The sequence below is a fragment of the Bison bison genome, unplaced genomic scaffold (assembly GCF_000754665.1).
Source record: "Bison bison bison isolate TAMUID 2011002044 unplaced genomic scaffold, Bison_UMD1.0 scf7180017864373, whole genome shotgun sequence".
In the NCBI taxonomy this organism is placed as follows: Eukaryota; Metazoa; Chordata; class Mammalia; order Artiodactyla; family Bovidae; genus Bison; species Bison bison.
In genome coordinates this window covers 5076328-5098241 of record NW_011494945.1, presented here as the reverse complement: position 1 = coordinate 5098241, position 21914 = coordinate 5076328, and the positions used below count along the sequence as shown (strand labels likewise).

The following is a 21914-nucleotide window of genomic DNA, read 5'->3' as shown; positions in this document are numbered from 1 at the left end:
AGGGAATACGAACAGGAGCAGCGCAGTGGAATGAGGATAAGGAGAGAGAGACAAGGATCTAGCGAGTTCTGAAGTCAGTAGAGAATGATTTTGACACGTCTATTGGAAGCCCAGGGAAGCTGTGAGTGTGGGATCTCCATGTAGATAGAGCCTGAGATGAGGGCAGAAGTGGTGACATGGTTTGGGAGAGCAGTGACTGTCAGCTCTTTTGTACAGGCTAAGAAACCCAGAGTTTGGGCAGTATCCACAGAGAAGGGTTCCTGTAGTCAAGTTAAAATCTGGAATCGCAGAGGGAATCATTTTGAAATGCACACCTCTTAACTGGGATTAACTATCCCCTTCAGAATAGGTAAATAATTGTTAAGGTCATAAGATATTTGATGTTTGAAAATAACAACAAAATAATGTGATCACCCATGAAAATGCATTTAACCTAGGGAACTATCTTCAATATCCTGTCATAAATCATAATGGAAAAGAAAACAAAAATAAGATGCTTTTAACTTTTCAAAGCATTTTCACATCAATTTCCCTGGTTTTTTTTTTTAGGAGAATTACTCAAGAAATACAGGGCTGGGGGCACGTCTTGGAACAACTCCATCTAACCCTCAAGATTCCACACTCAGGTGTGTTTACAGATATTATGCTGAATTTTCAAAAGACTAACTTTGACAGTGATTAATTAACTGAAGGTATATGCTATTAAAAAAAAAACAAAGGAAACTGCAGCTCATGCACACACCCCCACACATAAACCTGAAAGAATGGAAAGAGGATACCAAAACGGTCCTGACCTAGTTACATTCCAATTAACACAGACGATGCTGTACTAAAACCCCTCTTCTTACTGTGAACACAAAATGCCAGCTGTGAAAGAAAGTGATACTGCTGGGTTTGCACACTTTAGTTACCATAGAAACAGTAAAAATGGCAGGAGTTGGAAACCTCGTATTTAACTTATCAGCAATAAAATTGGATAGACAAATCAAGGCTGCAGGGTTCATTTTAGTTAAATTGTATTTAAGAGGCAAAAGTCAGGGAAATAATGAGATAAACCATATGATTACTCAGAAATTTTTCTTGAAATATCTGCATTTTACAAGAATTTAGTTAATTGTTGAATGTACATTCATGATGTTTTACGTGTATCTTAGATAGGTTTTTTCCTTTTATAGAATCAATTGTTTTTCACAGGCTTAAGTTTATTTCAGTTAATTGGCACATCATGAATAGAACAGCCTAACAATATACAATTTATCCTATTAATTTGCTTTACATTCCCTACCCCAGGACATTTGGAACAAAAATAAGAAACCCACAAGATGACTCTCATCAGTACCAATAAAGAAGACAGAAAAACACAAACACAATTGTCTACAATCCTGAATGACAGGAAAAACCAATCAGATATCAATCAGACTAGTTTCTGAACAATGAACAGTGCTAGCCTAATATTAGTGGCTACAACTATTCTTTTCTTTAAATACAGAAGTGGCGCGACTCTCGTCACATCTGATACAGAAGTACGTTCCCAGGAGAAAATCCTCAGTTTATGTTCCTTTGTTTACACTGTTCTCCATTGTTCACCTTGAACAAACAAGATTCTGTGTTGCAACAAACAGGGCAAAAAAATGCTTTTTTTCTGAAATACAACACTCAATTGCTAGTAGCATCAGTCTTATCATACATTTACCCTTTAAAATAACTTGATAGTAATTGTTTTAAAAATATAGAGTATCTGATATTGTGACTGCAACCTCCTAAAAAGCAGGGAAGATATTTCTGTCACCACTTTATGTATCTGTTGATTTGCTGGATGAATGAACAAATAAATGAATGAGTGAAAATTGCCAATGGTCAGTAATCATGGTCCTTTGATAGGCAAGTTCTACATTTTAAAGGAAACTGTAAGAAACTAGAATTAACACTTACCCTGAAATATGCCAAGCTCACTTCTGAACACACTTTTTAAGTCCTAATTTTACTTTATTCCAGGGTTTCAATAATCACTCATGGCCAATGATTCCAAAATCTATTCCTCTGAGTCCCTATATATCTAGAGATATGTCAGCTGTATGCTGGTCATCTCCACAACCATCTCAGATTCAACATGTTCAAACTGAATTTTCCCTACCTCTCTGATGGTATCCCCCTTCTCAGTCACTCAGTCAACAAAAACAGAAGTCTGAGCACCTGTCCTTTATTCCTCAAATCTAATCAGTCCTCAGGTTTGATTATCTTACCTCCTAAAGATTTATCTACTATCTCCTCCTCTCTGGGCTTCCCTGGTGGCTCAGTGGTAAAGAATCCACCTGCAACGCAGGAGATGTAGGTTAGATCCCTGGGTCAGGAAGATCCCCTTGGGAAGCAAATGACAACCTGCTCCAGTATTCTTGTCTGGAAAATCCCATGGACAGAGGAACCTGGTAGGCTACAGTCCGTGGGGTTGCAAAGAGCTGGACAGGACTGAGCACACACACATGATCTATTATTAGCATCCCCAATCTGCCTGCAATACAGGAGACCTAGATTCGATCCCTGGGTTGGGAAGATCCCCTAGAGAAGGAAATGGCAACCCACTCCAGTATTCTTGCCTGGGAAATCCCATGGTCAGAGTGGCCTTCAGTCCATGGGGTAGCAAAGAGTCAGACACGAGTTAATGACTAAACCACCACATCTGTCCTTCATGCACTTACTTCTCTTCTCTATCGGTGGTAAAGAACCTGCCTGCTAAAACAGGAGACAGAGGTTCAATCCCTGATCTGGGAAGACTCCACATGCCCCAGAGCAACTAAGCCTGTGCACCATAACCACTGGGGCTGTGCCCTAGAGCCCAGGAACCACAACTACTGAAGCCCCAGCATCTAGAACCTGGGCGTGCATGCGTGCGTGCTGAGTTGCTTCAGTTGTGTCTGACTCTTTGTGACTCCATGAACTGTAGCCCGCCATGCTCCTCTGTCCATGGGATTCTCCAGGCAAGAATACTGGAGTGGGTTGCCATGCCCTCCTCCAGGGGATCTTCCTGACCCCTTCCTGGCAGGTGGGCTCTTGACCACTAACGCTACCTATGTAGCCCCCTAGGGCCCATGCTCCACAACAAAAGACGCCACTGCGATAAGAAGCCTGCAGATGGCAACTAGAAAGTAGTTTCTCTCCCCCAAGTTAGAGAAAAGCCCGTGCAGCAATGAAAACCCAGCACAGCCTAAAAAAAAAAAATTTTAAGTCTACTGTAATCTGGTGCCCACTTCTCTCTCCTTCCTCCTCTTTCACTACTTCTTGTTTTGCACCAGTAATATTAAAGTGCTCCCAGTTTCTTACCCCTGGAGAAGGAAATGGCAACCCACCCCAGTCTTCTTACCTGGAAAATCCCATGGATGGAGAAGCTTGGCGGGCCCCAGTCCATGGGGTCACAAAGAGTCAGACACGACTGAGTGACTAAGAGTTTCTTACCCCATGCCCTTATTCATGCTGTCCCCTCTGCCTGGAATGCTCTCCCCACCCACGGCCCCCCAGTTCATTCTTATAAATTTCTCCTCATCGTTTCAGATTCAGCTCAGTGTGAGTCCTCCAGGAGAGCCCCTGGTTATGTATTCTTTTGTGCTCTCAGCATCTTGTACATAGCTGATCCCTGAATATACCTTATAATTTCTTTTTTAAAAGAAATTTCCTTTATGATTATCCATTTATGTGTATCTCCCCCTACCCCCAAGCATTCATTAGGAAAGGGACTGTATTTCATCTGTGCCTGTAGTCTCAGTGCCCAGCCTACTGTCTGGAACACCTTAGAAGGATGAAATGTGTTTATAAAGCAAATACTCTAAATCTAAAAACCGGTACTTCTCCCACAGAAATCCAGGAAAATGGCATTAGGTTCCATAATTCTGTAAGTGTCATACTTTCAGTGTATTGTGGGTTAAATAGGCCTTTGTATTCAAGAGAACCTAACCACAATTTAAAGTGCCACTTCTAAGCAAAAATTCCTTCCCAGTTAGAAACTATGTATTTATAACAAGATGCAGGCTGTCTTAAAATGGGAGCAGTCTATAATATTAAATGCTATGATTAATTTCATTTTACTTTAAAATGGTCTAGAGGTAACGGGCATCCTTGTTAATTAAACCTTGGTATTCATGGTAAACAGCTGCCAACCCAGCACTGCAAGACAGTGAACAATGCACTTCTTTGTCTTTGCCTTTTAGGAGTGGTCACAGGCCTGAACAGCAGAGATAAGGTTTTCTTTTCTCTAACAAGAACCAATAAAAAGCAGCCTTTATAAAAAGCTTAATGCAAGACAAACACATGTATCCAGAAGGCAATTTACCTAAGTAACTTCAAGGTCAGCAACAGTGTATAATCAAGATATATTCCACATTGACAGCAAGGCCAGGAAATATAGCCACAAAGACATTCAGATGCTATCCTATTTATTAACTACTACAATCCATCTGCAGAGAAGCAACACTGGTAGAAAGTAGTTTTCTTTTTACATTTGTGACATTCATATTCAAATCAAAGAATTCAGTCTTATTACCTTGAGAAATTAAGAATGTCAGAGGTAGAAATTAAGAAGCTGAGCCCTCTCAGTTTACTCATGAAGAAATGCAAAGAAAACAAACAAACAAACAAAACCTCCAACCTCAACTAAGTTCACTGTCCACACAGTGGCAGACCCAGGATTAGAACCCAAGTCTCTCAGTGGTGCGCTCTAGGCCAAGCTTATGAGAACAAAAGCACACTTGGCAAATGAACAATACTTAATTGGCTTGCAGCGCTCACCAAGAAAAGACTTCTACTCTGATGGTACTTAGGTAAAAATATAATCACACAAAATAACCATCATAAGTAATCTCCTAGTGAAATGAACCATCAGTCCTTAAATGTAAGATCCCCTCTTGATGAAGATACTGCCATTCCCAACAAGGGATCGGAATCATCCTGTATGTGTGTGTGTGTCAGTCACTCAGTTGTGTCCGACTCTTTCGAAACCCATGGACTATAACCCGCCAGGCTTCTCAGACCAGGGAATTCTCCAGGTAAGAGTACTGGAGTGGGTTGCCATTCCCTTCTCCAGGGGATCTTCCCAACTCAAGAATCAAAGCCAGGTCTTCTGCACTGCAGGTGGATTCTTTACCATCTGAGCCCCCAGGGAAGCCCTGAATCATCCTACAGTGCTGCTCAAATAGAATGTCAGTGGTGGGCAGGGGCTTTTGCACATGCCACACAACCACTCAACTCCTACCTCATCCTTTCCAGCTCAGCTCAAACACCAGTTTCAAAGAAGACTTTCTGACCTCCTGGATTAGGTCAGTTCACACCTTAAATCCTCTCAAAGCACCTTGATCTTTTCCTTTATTGAACTTACCACAGGTTTTTTTCAAATTATCATATATTTAGTCATGTGACTGTTTAATGTCTATTTCCCTCCTAGTCTAAAATCAAGTTTAGGAACCTTTCTTGTTCATTTTGCACACCACTGTATTCCCCACATCTACAACACAAGGACCAAAACAAATACTTGTGAGAGTTGCATGGTAGGTAGCAAGAATGAATAAATTAATGATCCTTGTTCTTTGCTCTTCCTCACAGATCAGAAGGTGAAGATGCCCTTTGCATGGGGCAGTTCTGACAGCAGCTGTTGAACCCTTGCTCTAGATGAAACACCCCAAATGAGCTGTGATATTGCCTGCGGTGGGCAGAATGGTGGCCTGCCCTCACCCCCAAAGATGTCCACGTCTTAATTCCAGAAGCCTATAACTATGTTATATCACATGGCAAAAGGGAATTAAGGTAGCAAATAGAATAAGGTTGCTCAGGTGAGCCCAATGGAATCACAATAATCCTTAAATGTGGAAAGCAGGGAAGAATCAGCATCAGAGTGAAGCAATGAAAAGGACTCAACCAGCCATTGCTGGTTTCAAAGCTAAAAGGCAGTAAACCAAGATCAAAGAATGCAGGTGATCTCAAGAAGACAGGAAAGGCAAGAAAGCAGATTCTTCCCTAGGGTCTCCACAAAGAAACAAAGCCTTGCCAACACCTTGATTATTAGTTCAATGAGACCCATTTTGGATTTCTTAACTCTAAGAAACTTTGTGTCTTAAGCCACTAAATTTGTGGCAATTTGTTACAGCAGTAATAGGAAACTAATGCACTGAGTTTAATTTTATTTGGAAGCATAGACTCAGTTGCCTCTCAAGAGTCTAGTCTTGACCAAAGTCAAGATCTGAAGGCTTGGAAGTGACCTACCTAATGAGAGCATCTGTATCTGTTCAATCCATAATATCAGGTGCAAATAGCTCTTAATAATGTTTATTGTGCTGTATTAAACTAAAACCTTTAGTTTACTTTGGTCTTTGAGAGCTACCCTGAATTTGCCACTGACTTAAGAGGTAAATGTCATTTGCTAACCCCTGTTGTTCCCACCCACTATTGGGTCTTTAAATCTTTCACAGCTAAATGATCAGGCCCTTCTTTGGTATCTGCATGCGTGTGTGCTAAGTCACTTCAGTTGTGTCCAATTCCTTGCAACTCTGTGGATTGCAGCCTGTCACGTTCCTCTGTCCAGGGGATTCTCCAGGCAAGAATACTGGAGTGGGTTGCCATGCACTCTTCCAGGGGATCTTCTGGACCCAGGGATTGAACCTACATCTCTTACAATCCAGCCAGAGAAGGCAATGGCAACCCACTCCAGTACTCTTGCCTGGAAAATCCCATGGACAGAGGAACCTGGTAGGCTGCAGTCCATGGGTCGCTAAGAGTTGGATATGACTGAGTGATTTCACTTTTACTTTTCACTTTCATGCACTGGAGAAGGAAATGGCAACCCACTCCAGTGTTCTTGCCTGGAGAATCCCAGGGACGGGGGAGCCTGGTGGGCTGCCATCTCTGGGGTCGCACAGAGTCGGACACGACTGAAGTGACTTAGCATAGCATACAATCCAGCAGTTCCATTCCTAGGTATTTTTTCAGAAAAAAACAAAAACAGTAATTCAGAAAGATATCAGCACCCGTATGTTCAGTGCAGCATTATTTATAATAGCCAAGATAGAGAAGCAACCTAAGTGTCCACTGATACATGGATAAAGAAGATGTGGTGTACACACGCACAAACCATGGAATATTACTCAAGTCACAAAAAAGAATAAAATCTTGCATTTCCAACAATATCAGTGAACCTGGAAGGTATTATGCTAAGTGAAGTAAATCAAAGACAAATACAAAATGATTTCATTTATATATGGAATATGAAAAGCAAAACAAATGAACAAACATAACAAAACAGAAACAAACTCCGAGACACAGAGAACAAATGGGTGGCTTCCAGAGGGGAGGGGTGGGAGGGGATGAGTGAAATAGGTGAGGGAGATTAAGAGGCACAAACTTCCAGTCACAAAACAAATAAGTCATGGGAATGAAAGTAAATCATGGGGAATACAGTCAACATTTTATAATAACTTTGTATGGTGACTTTGGTCTTTGAAAACTGCCCTAAATTTGCTATTGACTTATTGTGATCATTTTGTGATGTATAGAAATATCAAATCATTATGTTGTGTACCTAGAACCAATGGAGTGTTGCAAGCCAATTATACTTCAATAAAAAAATAATACAAAAAAGAATGCCCGTGGCAGTATATATATTTGTCCTAATTCATCAATTTGTAATTAAAATGGGTGCATTTTATTGTATACAAATTCTACTTCAATAAAATTAATAAAACAGTATGCCTGAATTAATTCTTCAGTTTTAAACATAGGACTCAAAGTACTGCGGCTCCTTCTGTATGCCCTGGTTCCTCACCAGTTTCTGCCATGGCCGTCACTGTGGAAGATATCTTGACTATATACCCTTTTAGGGACTATGAAGTTAACTTGGCAAATAACCTTCTATATCATGTGTTTGTGAGTGTAGGCAATAAAACTATACTGAACTCAGCGATCATCAAAAGAATCTTGACCCTGAGCTGAAGCTCAAGAGGCCTTACAGGCCACTGAGAGTCAAACCACGTCCCCTTTGAAGCTGACCTTCTAAGAAGTGTGATTCTTAGTATGTATCACCTGCCTGTGCAACAGATGGTAGAGCATTACGCTCTCTCTCAAACCGACAGATGTACGGGACTCTGCTGGAAACTCCAGTGACTAGGCTATGGGTATGGATGATGGAAAAACTGACATGCCAAAATGAATTGCAGCCCCACATCTAGAAAGCACTTCAATAATCTCTTCTTACATTTGTGAAATATGTGTGGCAGGATCCAGAGTATTGTAATAAGCATTCCCTTACCTATCTTCACAAGGGCTGTACAGAGGGAGCAGGACAGGAGTCACTGCACACAGATGGCGTCACCACAGTCAAAGGCCTTCAGACTGCCGTCAGGAGCAGCTGAGCCACTGACCGTGGAGGACTAGCTCTAAGGAATCAAAGGTCACCCACAAAAGCCCTAGTGTGAATCTTCAGTGTGACAAGATCTGTGACTATCCAGAATCACCTAAAATTACAGGTTAGAATAAACAGGCCACATTTAACTTTTTTCATTGTTAGCTCTGCATTCTGAAAGAAATTAGGGTGATTAAATCATATTAAAATAAATACTACTTTCTGTCACAATTCTTAATAAATCAAATGAAAAATAATAGTCATTTGATTAACATGGAATTGTTTGAATGAAAAGTTATGTGAAACACTAACTTTGATCTCATTTAAGCAAGTTTCTTGTATTCTTAAATACAAGACTTGGCAAAAAATATTAGCAATATTTAAATATAAACCAGATGAAACATGGCCTACCTTTTTTTTTTAAATACCAAGAAGCATGTTTCACATATTTATAGTAGGGCTCTACTCTGTAAACCAGAAGGGACTAGGAAGAGCATCAGGCTAAAGGAATTCCAGAGAAGAAAGCAGTTAAAAGCAAGGGCAATACTGGATTGCTGATGATATTCAGAAGAATGTACGGAAGAAGCTTCTTCAGAAAATCAGGAATTCAGGAACTCTAGAGCTAACACTACAGACTCAACAGCCATGTAAAGCACCTATCACTGCCATTTCACAAATGAATAAACTAAGGCTTGAGGAGCAAGATTAACCATCTTAGAAATAATTTTTTTTTTAAATCTAGGATCTCAAAGCTCCCATACCATAAGACCAAAGCTAAAACTCTAAAACATTATCAAAATGCCTAAAAAATGCTGAAATGATGGCTGCAGTAAGATTTTAAGGGTTTCTTTGGAGTATAAACATTTCCCTTATCGGGCCCTGTTTAGCATAGGCAAAATTAAAGACTTTGATGCATCTCCTTGTCACACAAGATACAAGGAGAAGCTGTGAGGCACAGAGAGATTTTCTAGACAGTTCTCCAACAACCAAGCATTTAATATTTTAATCAAACTTTCACAAAGAAGAACAGCACAGCACTTTTTTTCCAGTTGAGTAGAAAACAGAAAGACATCTTTGATTTCATATATAGCACTTTCCTGTAATGATGTTCCTAAAGAGTCTTCAAATGCTCTTTTTGGCTAAAGGACTATATTTCATGCTGTCCTTTTACTGCTTGTCAGCTAGTTGGTAGAACTCAACAGCATGAACAACCTTGGAAAACAATGTTTTTGTCATCATTTAAGTTTTTCCTTGCATTTTTGCTATTGCTTTACATAAATGAGTGAAAAAGAAAAACAAACATAATAATAGGTACTAATATTAGTGATAAGAATATGCCTCAGACTGCATAACAAAGAAAGAACCTCTCAGTATGTTCAAAGTGAAAAATCCTGGATCTCAGTTGCACACACCCTCTAGGTTTACGTGGATTAAACTTGTGATCTAACAGCAGGGTGGGGAAAGAGTGATGGGAGAGGCGAGGAGGGCAAAAGTAAGGAATGTATACCAAATTCTGCAAGTAAATCACTGAAGAATGGAAGAGGGAAGGAATAATTGGTACTTTATAATGTTTCACTACTCTTTAGAACTAGAACTATCCTGAAATTCTTACTACGCAAGTAGCTTTTATACATGGAAGAGGCTGTATATGAAAGGAGGGGACTTTTTGCATTTTCTTTACTGTATTTTAACTAAATAAAAAGGACAATAACAGGATCCAAACATCATTTAAAAGCCTCTCAGACCTACGGTAGGCAGCTTCAGACATAGTTTCCAATCATCCCCACCCCCAGTACACACACTCTTATGTAGCTGTTCCTGTTGAATATGGCTGTGCCTGTGTCCTCAGCTGCCAAGTCATGTCCAGCTCTTTTGCAACCCCATAGACTGTAGCCCGTCAGGCTCCTCTGTCCATGGGATTTCCCAGGTAAGAATACCAGAGTAGGTAGTCATTTCCTCCTCCAAGGAATCTTTCCAACCTAGGGATTGAACCCGTGTCTCCTGCATTGGCAGGTGGGTTCTCTACTACCAAGCCACCAGGGAGGACAAACATGGGCTATGCCTAGTGACTTGTAATGAACAGAATACAGCAAAAATAATGAGCTGTCACTTTCACGATTAACTTAAGAAAACTGTGACTCTAATAGAATAAATGTCTTCAGGGCTATAACCGAGCCTACTGGTAGTTCAAGATGATAAAGAAGCTGCCTACAATGCAGGAGACCCAGGTTTGATCCCTGGGTCAGGAAGATCCCACTCCAGTATTCTTCCCTGGAGAATTTAACTGACAGAGGAGCCTGGTGGGCTTCAGTCCACGGGGTCACAAAGAGTTGGACACGACTGAGCGAGTAATACTTTCACTTTCTAGGTCTGAAATGGAAGTAACTTTATACCAATCCAAAACTGTTCCATAGATGGTTAGTTAATAATAAAACTCTAAAGATTACAGGATGTAAAATTATTTTCTCCAACTGGATCTCACAAAAACTTGCACGTACCATGTTTGCATACCATATACTAGCTATTTGTGCCTGTGAACTTCAAATGACCCACTACTAGCCCACTATTGTGAAGAATAATTACCATATAAAACTCAAGTTAGAATTTTGCAATGGAACTGCCATATTTTTTAAAAGACAGAGCTAGGGTTAGAACCCTAGAGAATTCATTCAAATCCTTCATTTAATAAAGACCTAGCATTTATCATCTGCTAAGCACAGAGATATGAAGGGAAAAAAAAAGTTTAACTTATAGTTCAGTTTATGCCGCTGATCCAGTAGCAAGATTCTGTAACAAAGGAGCCATAAATCCACTTAACAATACTACCATTTAGCCCACATTTCTCTACCTTTGCTAAAGAATAATGTGCAATTGCCAGATGCTTTGCTAAAATTCAAGTAACTTATGAGTACAAACATTACGCCAACACTAGGAATACAAAAATTAGTGAGATCTGATTCTTGCTCTCAAGAAGTTCATAATTTTGATAAAAAGATAAACTATATCCTGGCATTCTTCCAGGCTACCAGAATAATAATGTCATAAAAATGAAGTCATCCTATAGTTCATCTTCTTACTCTTGGCAATATCCTGTTGTAAAATTAAAATACATCTTTCCTCCCTTGGTGTTTACAACTTCCAAATATTTATAGACTTATGTCTCTATTTTACTGTCTCTTTGCTAAGTTGAATACATTTAGCTCCTTTTCTCCTTTCCTTTTAAAACAATTTCTCAATGTAAGTAACACTTTTGATGACTTTATTTAAATTCTCTATTTCTGTATTACATTCTAGGACCCAAATGACATAATTATTTTTCCAGATATGCACTCAATCACAACGAAAAACATCAACCCCATTGATGTACTTCTATGTGTGAAGTCCAAAACACTGGTTTTTATTTACTTTTTTAATTTGTTGAGATATACCTTTACACTGCAGTTTTATATTTACTCTAACACTTTTAATTGTATGAATTTCCTACATTTCTCACACAAAATTAAAATTTAGAGATGGTACACACTCTGAAACAGTTGTGACTAACAGTATAAACCCAAATTTCCTACAGTAGTAGGAAATGAAGCATTTAAAAAACCTACTCATTGACTAAAACTGCAACTCTACTCTTAAGCTCATACAAAAAAACAGTTTTTCAAAAGTCTCCATCATATCCCTTTTAACCATATTCATATCTACTGCAGAATGTATCTATAAAGTAAACATATGGTTTTAAATCTATTCCAGAAAATTTTTTGGCAAAACCATGACAGTACAACAATATGGTCCAGATAGCAGGCCTCACAATCAGTGAAAGAACTAAGGAGGCTACCAAAGACTCTATTCTTACTGGTTTAAAGCTTCAAATCTTGTTAGAGTTACTTATTTAAGGAGGAGAGGCACTAGGGGACTGTACAGGTAAAATATAAACAAATATTATACTCGGTCAGAACCACATTCAGAACACGAATTCAATACTGTGTCCATGCTAATACAGACAGCCAATAATGGCACAATGGCACATGAAAAGAGGCTTCACATCTCTAATTATTAGAGAAATGCAAATCAAAACTACAGTGAGGTACCATCTCATACCAGTCAGAATGGCCATGATTAAAAAGCCTACAAATAACAAATGCTGAAGAGGATGCAGAGAAAAGGGAATCCTCCTACACTGTTGGTGGGAATGTGAGTTGGTGCAGTCACTATGGAAAACAGTATGGAGATTCCTTAAAAACTGAAAATAGTGTTATCATATGACCCAGCAATCCAACTTCTGGAAATTACAGTTTTGTCTGGATATATTCCTGGATATACATCCAGACAAAACTGTTAATTCAAAAAGATATATGCACACCTATGTTCACAGCAGCACTATTCACAACAGCCAAGACATGGAAACAACCTAAAAGCCCACTGACAAGAAGAAGAGATAGATAAGATGTGGCACATATATACAATGGAATACCACTCAGCCATAAAAAAGGAAACACCAATGCCATCTGCAGCAACATGGATGCCACTAGAGGCTATTAATTTCACTAAGTGAAATTAAGTCAGAAAGAGAAAGACAAACATGGCATTATATCCCTTGTATGTAGAATCTAAAATATGAAACAAATGAACCTAACTATGAAACGAAAGCAGTTTCACAGACATACAGAACAGACTTGTGGTTGCCAAGGGGAAGAGGGTTGGGGGAAGGATGGAATGGGAGGCTGGGGTTAGCAGATGAAAGCTATTCTACGTAAAACGGATAAACAATAAGGTCCTACAGCACAGGGAACATATTCAATATCCTATGATAAACCATAAAGGAAAAGAATACTAAAAAAAAGTGTATGTGTAGCTGAATCACCTTGCTGTACAGCAGAAATTAACACTGCAAATCAACTATAATTCACTAATATATATAATATATATATTGAGTGTATATGTATGTATATATATGTATGTGTGTGTGTGTGTATCTAGTCCATGCTATGTAAGAGGTAATAATAATCAGTGGTGGCTTCTTTAATAGGGAATAATAATTTAATCAGGAAAAAAACCCTTAATTCTGTTGCTTACAAACTTTCAGTACTTAAAAACAAATGAACTCCCTAGCCTGATATTTAGGGGCTTCCTCAATCAGGCTCCAACTCCTATCTTCCTAGCCTGACTTCATACTACCCTAATTCAGCTTATCCATTTCTGAACCTGACAGAAATACACATTCTTTCTGAGATAATTCAAGTGCTTTCTCCCCGCAGAAATGTCACATCCAACACTCCATCAGGTTACCCTCGTCTCCCAAATCTCTCTTTAAGTTCTAAATGGCACCCTCTGAAGCTTTCCCTTATCCCCCCATTCAGAACCTCTTTTAACCTTGAGTAGCATTTAGTCTGTACTTCTCACATTGCCATGATCACAATCTCTCTCATCTGTCTTGTAGTATAATTGTTTGCGTACATGTTATATTTCTTCTCTCAAACTAAATTCCTAAGAAGGTCTTGATATAGTTATGTTTGTACTGTCCTCACCAGTCCATGCTTTGCACATATTAATACAAGGAAATAAAAAAACATGCTGTAATAATCAATATTCTTACTGATACTCATTCATTACGGAAATATTTGGTGCTGCTGCTAAGTCACTTCAGTCATGTCCGACTCTGTGCAACCCCATAGATGGCAGCCCACTAGGCTCCTCTGTCCCTGGGATTCTCCAGGCAAGAATACTGGAGTGGGTTGCCATTTTCTTCTCCAATGCATGAAAGTGAAAAGTGAAAGTGAAGTTGCTCAGTCGCATCCGACTCTTAGTGACCCCATGGACTGCAGCCTACCAGGCTCCTCTGTCCATGGGATTTTCCAGGCAAGAGTACTGGAGTGGGGTGCCATTGCCTTCTCCGAAGGAAATTTTCACTCAGTATCTACTGTATACCGGAGCAACAGTATACCAAAATGAACCACTGACCCCACTCTCTCAATAACTTTATGGCCTAGAACATCTTCTAGACATCTATATAAATTACTATAGTGCTAACAGACAAATGCCAGAAGAGGAGCAAAGATGAAGTATAACAGTAACCAACAAGGAGGACAGATTATTTTCAAGTAGGGATGGATATGAGGATAAGTTTAACATTTGTGCAAGTTCTGAAGAACAGGTAATATCTGAATATGTAGAGACAGGGTAAAGTGTTTTAAGACAAGAGAAATAAATGCCACTGAGGCAGGAAATCTCAGGAGGATCTAAAGAATCATCAGTAGTTCATCCGTATACTGCATGTGAGAGATTATAGGGATATCGGAGAAAAATTTTAAAGGCAGCTATAGGTATACCTGACAAGACCTCAGAAGCCAAAAAAGGAATGAGAGCTTTAGTCTCTAAGCAGTGAGGAACTGTTTCAAAGTTCCTGAGCAGGGACTGAGTAATTATTCTAAAGGTCTACAGTGGACTGGAAGGGAAAAGGATGGTTGACAAGGAGACAAGAGGCTAGCACCATCCCACGAGAAAAGGATAGTAAAGGCCTGAACTAGGAATGAGGCACTAGGAATGGAAACAGAGGAATGGAAGAGAGATTTCAGTGGGGAGACTGGCAGGACCAGACACGTTCCAGATGTGGAGTACAAGGGCCTGCAAGTGGTAAAAGAAATTTCTAGGCTAGAAGGAGGGTTGTGCCATCACCAGGATGTCTGTAAGTATTAGTCGCTCAGTGTGTCTGACTCTGCAACCCCATGGACTGTAGCCCACTAGGCTCCTCGGTCTATGAAACTCTCCAGGCAAGAAGACTGGACCGCGTAGCCTTTCCTTCTCCAGGGGATCTTCCCAATGCAGGGATCGAACCCGGATCTCCTGCATTGTGGGCAGATTCTTTATCATCTGAGTCACCAGGATAGAGGACATTAAAGCAGCAGCAAGTTTGGGTGGGTGAAAACTGAATCCTGGCGATATCAGGTTTTAGTACTACTGGATATGCAGGTAGTGCCATCACAAATAAAATGTGTTGAACTATCCTATTTAGAAAAAATATAAAATTTTATGAAAAAAGAGTTGAGATTAATCTTCATTAAAGCTACAGTTCATGGGGCTGCCAAGAGTTGGACAGGACTGAGCGACTAACACACTAACACCACATCCTATTTAGAAGAAATATACAATTTTATGAAAAAAGAGTTGAGATTAATCTTCAGCAAAGGATTCTGATAAATGATTCAAACATGAATATGACCTCAAAAATATAACTCACATAGGCTATATTAAGTAGCAAATTAAAATCTAAAACCATTTATGAAGGAGGGTTTGACCTAGAACTTCATGTACCCAAGAATTATTTTCATACATGCTGATTCACAGGTAATAGTAAAGCAGATACGTGGAACGCAATGAGAACCTCAGTTTAAAATTATGAGGTGAAATGCTTCTGTTGAAATGGTAAATGCAGCTCTGTGCTGCCATTTGGCCCCAATTTAACTTAAATGCCATATCACGAGATGCTCAAGTCAGAAGACTAGGTCTAAGTGACAAGGTACCATTCCTTTCTATAGTAAATACTTCCTCTCAATTATAAGAACTGAGTCGACTTAGATTTATCCCTACTATATCCCTAGAATCTCCAAAAGCCTAAGCAAAATAAAACTTCCAATTAGAAACTCATGGGTATTACAGCTATTCAGCACCCATATTTCTTAAGAACAAACAAAAGAATTTCATCAACATAAACTAAATTTAGATAACAATGAAAAGATGTGTAACATATAATTTGATGTTAATAAATTTTTGTTATGTGTGTGCTGAGTAAAAAAGTAAAATCAAATATTTGAATTGTGGTTAATACGCCTAATAAGTATATTTCCCCTGTTAGATTTATTCATTTACTTAATTCTACTTACTGGATACAATGTCATTATTTCAGTTTAGCTTTGAAAACAATACGAACTCGGTCTTTAATTATTAACATTTTTACTAACAGTAAGCAAAATTATGAAAAACAAATGGATTAAAAGGTATTTGTTTTACATACAGCCATCTCATGAAGATTATGCAGGTCATTTGTTAAAAACCACATTGACATTTTACAGTTGTGTGTCAATGCAAGGAAAGAACATACACTAAAAGTTAATAATGGTAATCTTTTGATCATAGGCTTATGGGTGATTTTTATTTCCTTCTTTTTGCGCATTTTCAAATTTTTCTATAATTAATGTTCATCATAACTGTACCAAGAAGAAAAGTTATTTTTATAAGGAGAGAAGAAAACATTGATCAATTTAAAAGAAACATACTTACCAGATCTCTGTGAAGCACCCAATTTGCATGGAGGTAATGGATCCCATCAAGAATCTGGTAAAGTAATGATTTAACCATAGATCTTGGCAACTGCATGGGCTTTTTATTTGCTTTTGATGCACGGTGAAACTTAATAATATGCTAAAAATTAGAAAATATATATTAGAGTAACATAGTCTTTGCCTATGTCAACAAAACACAATAAAGGCTGCAATAAGTACATTTTAAGATTACGTATTAAGGGCCAATAATAACACAAAGAAAAATAAATAATAAGCTCAAACCAAAACAGAATCTATATTGAGGGTGAATGTGAGATTATTAATGTGGTTGTTGTGATGACTTACTGAAACCATTAAGATTTGCATTAAGTAAAACCAAGAAGTAAAAAGGGTTTATAATTTAAAACCTGCCTTAAAATAGCATTAATTGTATTCTCTACTGACAGAAAGGGAAAAAAACTCTGTAAATCTTTACTGTTCTATAAAATAAAGTTAGTACTTAGTGCATTTGGGTAACATTACTGACTGCATGTATATCAGAATTATTGGAAAGTTCCACCTTACATAATGAAATTAGGATATAGTCTTAGTAGTCAACAGTAAATAGCAAATCACTAGACACAAGCAGGAAGAGAAAAATGGGGAATTCAATTGCATTGAAATAAATATAAACTGAATCATCATATCCAAATTTTTATGTACACGTTATATTGTGGAAGGGGAAGAAATTCCATCTGCCCCCTGCACTCCCACATCCACCTCCATCTCCATCCAACATTTGCCCAAAACATGCCAACATGGGTACTAGATATCCGTGACAGAAGAGGTTCTTGTCAATATCTGCTATAAGGAAATTTCTTTCAAGACCTATTAGTCTGTTAAAGTTATTCTTGAAAAGAGTTATAATTTATAAAAATGACAAACCACATTCTATTGAATCAAAATTTAATTATCCAAAGTTTGAACTTACCGCCAAGTTTGAATTTGTTTTTTACTTTTGGGAGGTCCTGGGATAAAATGTTTAAATGACTTGATTCCTAATTTTAAACATGTGAAATTAGAATTTTTGGCTTCTTTTATATATTGTTTTAAAAAAAAACCCTAATATTTGCAGACCTGTACATATTTATTTGGTGGGGTGAATTTTAAATGGCAAAATGCTGCAAGAGAGGACCTTCACTTAGAGAGGAAAACTATTCACAAGCACATGACTGTTAAATATGAACAGTTAAATATGTGTACAGTGCAAAAGAAAGTAATTTCCCTAGAACATATTAGGAAACTGCCATTCATTACCTAAAACTACAATCTCCCACTCAGGAACATTTTTTGAAGTGAAATTTCTGAATGTGACAAATACTATAAAACAGGATGTTAATGTTTATTGCTCTAATTCTTTTAAATCAAAATTTACCTTTAGCATATTTATTTTGAAACTATGGTCAACAGAGCAAGTTTTCCTTTCTGTACATTAGCAGTATGGAGCACATACATTTATTCTTCATACCTATATAAAATTATTATCCTAAAAATAAAGTGAGTTTAGACTTACCCATAAATCATGTTCTGCATAATCAAACAGCAGCCACACCTTCCTGTCACTGTGAGAAAGGAACACCTTCTGCAGGGCGATCACATTAGGGTGCTTCAATTCTCGCAAAAGCTGAAGGCAAGAGGAAGAGAAGGGTCAGTATTCTGTTAGCAGAGAATAATGTACTTCCCATAACTTCAAAGTGAAATTTTTGAAAATTTAGACAATCCAGATAACTAGCGTTAAAAAAAAAAAAAAAGCAACACCATCACCCAAATACCATAACTTAGAGATAAACTCTGTCCACATCTTGGTACATCTCTTTCCAATCCTTTCTCTGTAATATGTATGTTTGGAAAACGGGATCCTTTTACATGGTAAGATGTAAAATAGTAAACAAAAGTAATACCATATTGCTAAATAATGAAGTGTATTTTGGCATGTGTGTAATTTTTTTTTTTTAAACTAGAGGAAAGGCTGCTAGGGAAGCAGGAATACTGTTTATATCCACTCCAGCATAGTATGTGCTCAATTTGACAAAAGGCAGAAAGATATTTAACAATCCCTAACTAACTTACCCATGCCGAGAACATGAGACAGGTCTTACAGAAGAGTACTGAGCGTAAAAGAATGAGTCTCAAACCCACTGATAAAACTGGTATGAAAAAGAGGTCCTATAAACAGAGAAACGACTAGGCCTTTCACAAAGCAGAAAGCTTCAAGCTGGACTCTGATAATAAGAAGGAAAGACAGACCATATCAGCAAGTGAAAACTTAGTTCTTGGCCCATAACAGGCAGTTGCTTGATAAAATGTTTATCAACAATAACATTAGCTGTTCAAGGTGGAAGTCTTCTAAATATGCCCGCCTCACACTGTCCTTAACCAGGGTTCAGACTTAATAGGTATAAACACACTCAATTTGTTAAACACTTCAAATGCCTTTTAAATGTAAAGCTCCGTGGAAAATACACAAAGGAAGAGGGGACAAAGCTCCTACTGAATAATTTCTATGCGCAAGGTGATTGCATGTACCTGTTTTTTCTCTCACTTAATCCTTCCAACAACCCTATGATGCACACAGAAGCTCGGGTTCAGTGTAAAAAAATAACTTGACCAAAGTCAAACATTAGAAAGAGAAGAGCTTTGGATTTAAATAGTTCTGCCTGATTCCAAAGTCCATGCTTTTTCCAGTTCAGCTAAAGTCCTTGTCATCTGTTCCCACAATGTAGAAGGGAAGACAGACATACAAACAGATCAACGAGGCAGAGAAAAATATTAGAGAGTTTGACTTTATTAAATGTCTACCCAGAGTATGTCCTCTTTCCTGCCCGCAGGGGAAAGGAAGGTAAAACACTTCTGTACCTAAACCAAGCTCCCAAAACACCAAACACTGGCACAGACCCCTGAACCCTGGACTCCATCTGTCTGGGGGAGGGTATGTCACATGTAGCAGTATTTAATCAACACCTCTAAAAAATTAGGGTTTTTTGTGACTACAAATTACTGATCTCTCTACAGTGAATCCACCTTAAGTTCCATGTTTAAACATTATTTTGAATAGGTAATACATCTACACAGTTCAAAAATCAAATGTACGTTAAAGGAAACACATTGAAATGCCTCATCACCACTCCTTCCCCAAGGGACCACAGGCTGGCCTCCCTCCTAGAAGGAACTTTTTTTAGTTGCTTGGTGAGTCTTCCAACTATTTATGCAAATGAAAGCAAGTATGAATATTTACACAAAAGATAGCACTTATGTTTTACTTTCTTATAAATCTTTCATTATTCAGCACAGTATTAGTTTATAGAAACCTTTCTGGTTCTTTCTTACAACGCCAAGGTATTTCCAGGTCACTTTTTCGTGGTAAAATATACATAAAATTTACCATTCTAACTATTTTTAAGTGTGTAGCTCAGTGGCATTAAGTACACTGTGTTTCAGAACCGCCACTCTATCCCTTCTCTAGAGCCTTTTCTAGAGAAGAAAAGGCTGGAACTCTGTCCCATGACACACGGTATCTCCCATTCCCATCTCCTCCGGTTCTGCTTTCTGTCTCTAGAAATCTGACGATGCCAAGTACTTCATATAAATGCAATTGTTCAGTATTTGTTCTTTTGTGTCTGGCTTCCTTCACTTCACGTGTCTTCAAGATTCATCCATGTTGTATGGATGTATCCATGTAGGAAAGAATTACCTTTCTTTTTAAGGGTACATATTAATAATATTTCATTGTATGCATATACCACCTTTGCTTATTCATGCATCCCTCCCATCACCCTATGGACATTTGGGTTGATTTCACCTTTGGTTATTATGAATAACACTGCCTTGAAGACTGATATACAAACATCTATTTGAGTCTTTGCTTTCAATTTTTTAAATATACTCAAAAAGTAGAATTGCTGGATCCTATAGTAATTTTATATTTGATTTTTTTTTTTTAGCAATTGCCATTCAGGTTACCTTTTCTATGAAATACAGGAGGGAAGAGGGTAAAGTTTGCAACACCATGCATTTACTAGAAAATTTCCCCTAATCCCCAAAATTGCACTGTATAGCAATATATACTTTCAATTTCTGCATACCTATTACACTTTTTCTAGCCTTCCAGTCTTTTTTTTGGCAGGGGGCATGTGACATGGTATTTGGGATCTTAGTTCCCTGACCGGGGATTGAACCCATAAGCACTGCAATGAAAGCGTGCAGTCCTAAACACTGTACCACCAGAGAATTCCAACCCTACAGGTCTTTATAAATCACTAAATATCAATGTGAAGGCAAGCAAAGAGTAAGAAATAGCAAACTATGTTTGTTTTATTCCCTTTCCGCATTCATTTTTCACTCTACAATCAGAATGGTGTTTCAAAATACAGACTACAAGCATAAAAAAGAAGGAAATTTTGCCATTTGCAGCAACATGGATGGACTTGGAGGGCATTATGCTAAGAGAAATAAGTCAGAGAAAGACAAATACTGTATGCATCACTTACACGTGGAAGCTAAAAAATACAACAAACTAGTGAACATAACAAAAAGAAGCAGACTCACAGGTAAAGAGAATAACTAGTGGTAGCCAATGGAGGGGGCGGTCAATATAGGGATACGGGATTAAGAGGCACAAATTATTAGGTGCAAAATAAGCTACAAGGATGTATTGTACAACACGGAGGATGCAGCCAAAATTTTATAATGACTATAGATGGAGTATAACCTTTTAAAATTGTGAATCACTATACTGTACACTGGTAACCTATATAATATTGTACATCAATCATACAGCAATAAAAAAAATACAAAACTGATCATCTCTGTCACTAGGGACAGAACTGAGGAATTAAAGCAAGCAATAAGGCAAAGGCCAAATAATGAGGAGGCTTACAGGCCATGCAGAACTGTCACAGTTCTCCAGTGAGGAGAGGTTCTACAGTTCTACAGTTCTACAGTGAGGTTCTCCAGTATCACTAGAAACATGCTGGGTGCAGTGGGTTAGGGGAGAAGCCAGCTGATATAAAAGGTACCACGCTGTGACTTTCTTCTGTGTATGTCTGATGGCTGGGCCACTGAACAAGCGACTCTGAGGGTGATGGAGTTTAGGATGACTCAGATATGACTTTACCGAATTATGTGTACTTGATGTATAGTTGTATTGATATACTTTTATACTGTTTTAACTTTACATCTGCCTCCCCTGGTAGACCATAAGCTCCTTGAGGGCAAAGACAATTTTAAATTTA

The 21914-nt window shown here is 38.2% G+C and overlaps 1 protein-coding gene across 6 annotated transcripts in view; it reads right to left on the bottom strand.

Moving 5' to 3' along the window:
- Positions 1–21914, bottom strand: part of CDK19 (cyclin-dependent kinase 19) — a 272481-nt gene that overhangs the window by 35563 nt on the left and 215004 nt on the right. For all 6 annotated transcript variants that reach the window (XM_010856610.1, XM_010856605.1, XM_010856609.1 and 3 more), the window contains 2 exons: positions 18197–18307; positions 16643–16783 (listed from right to left, as the gene is read on the bottom strand). In XM_010856610.1, coding sequence (XP_010854912.1) covers positions 16643–16783; positions 18197–18307 — 252 coding nt within the window. The remainder of the gene's footprint in view (positions 1–16642; positions 16784–18196; positions 18308–21914) is intronic.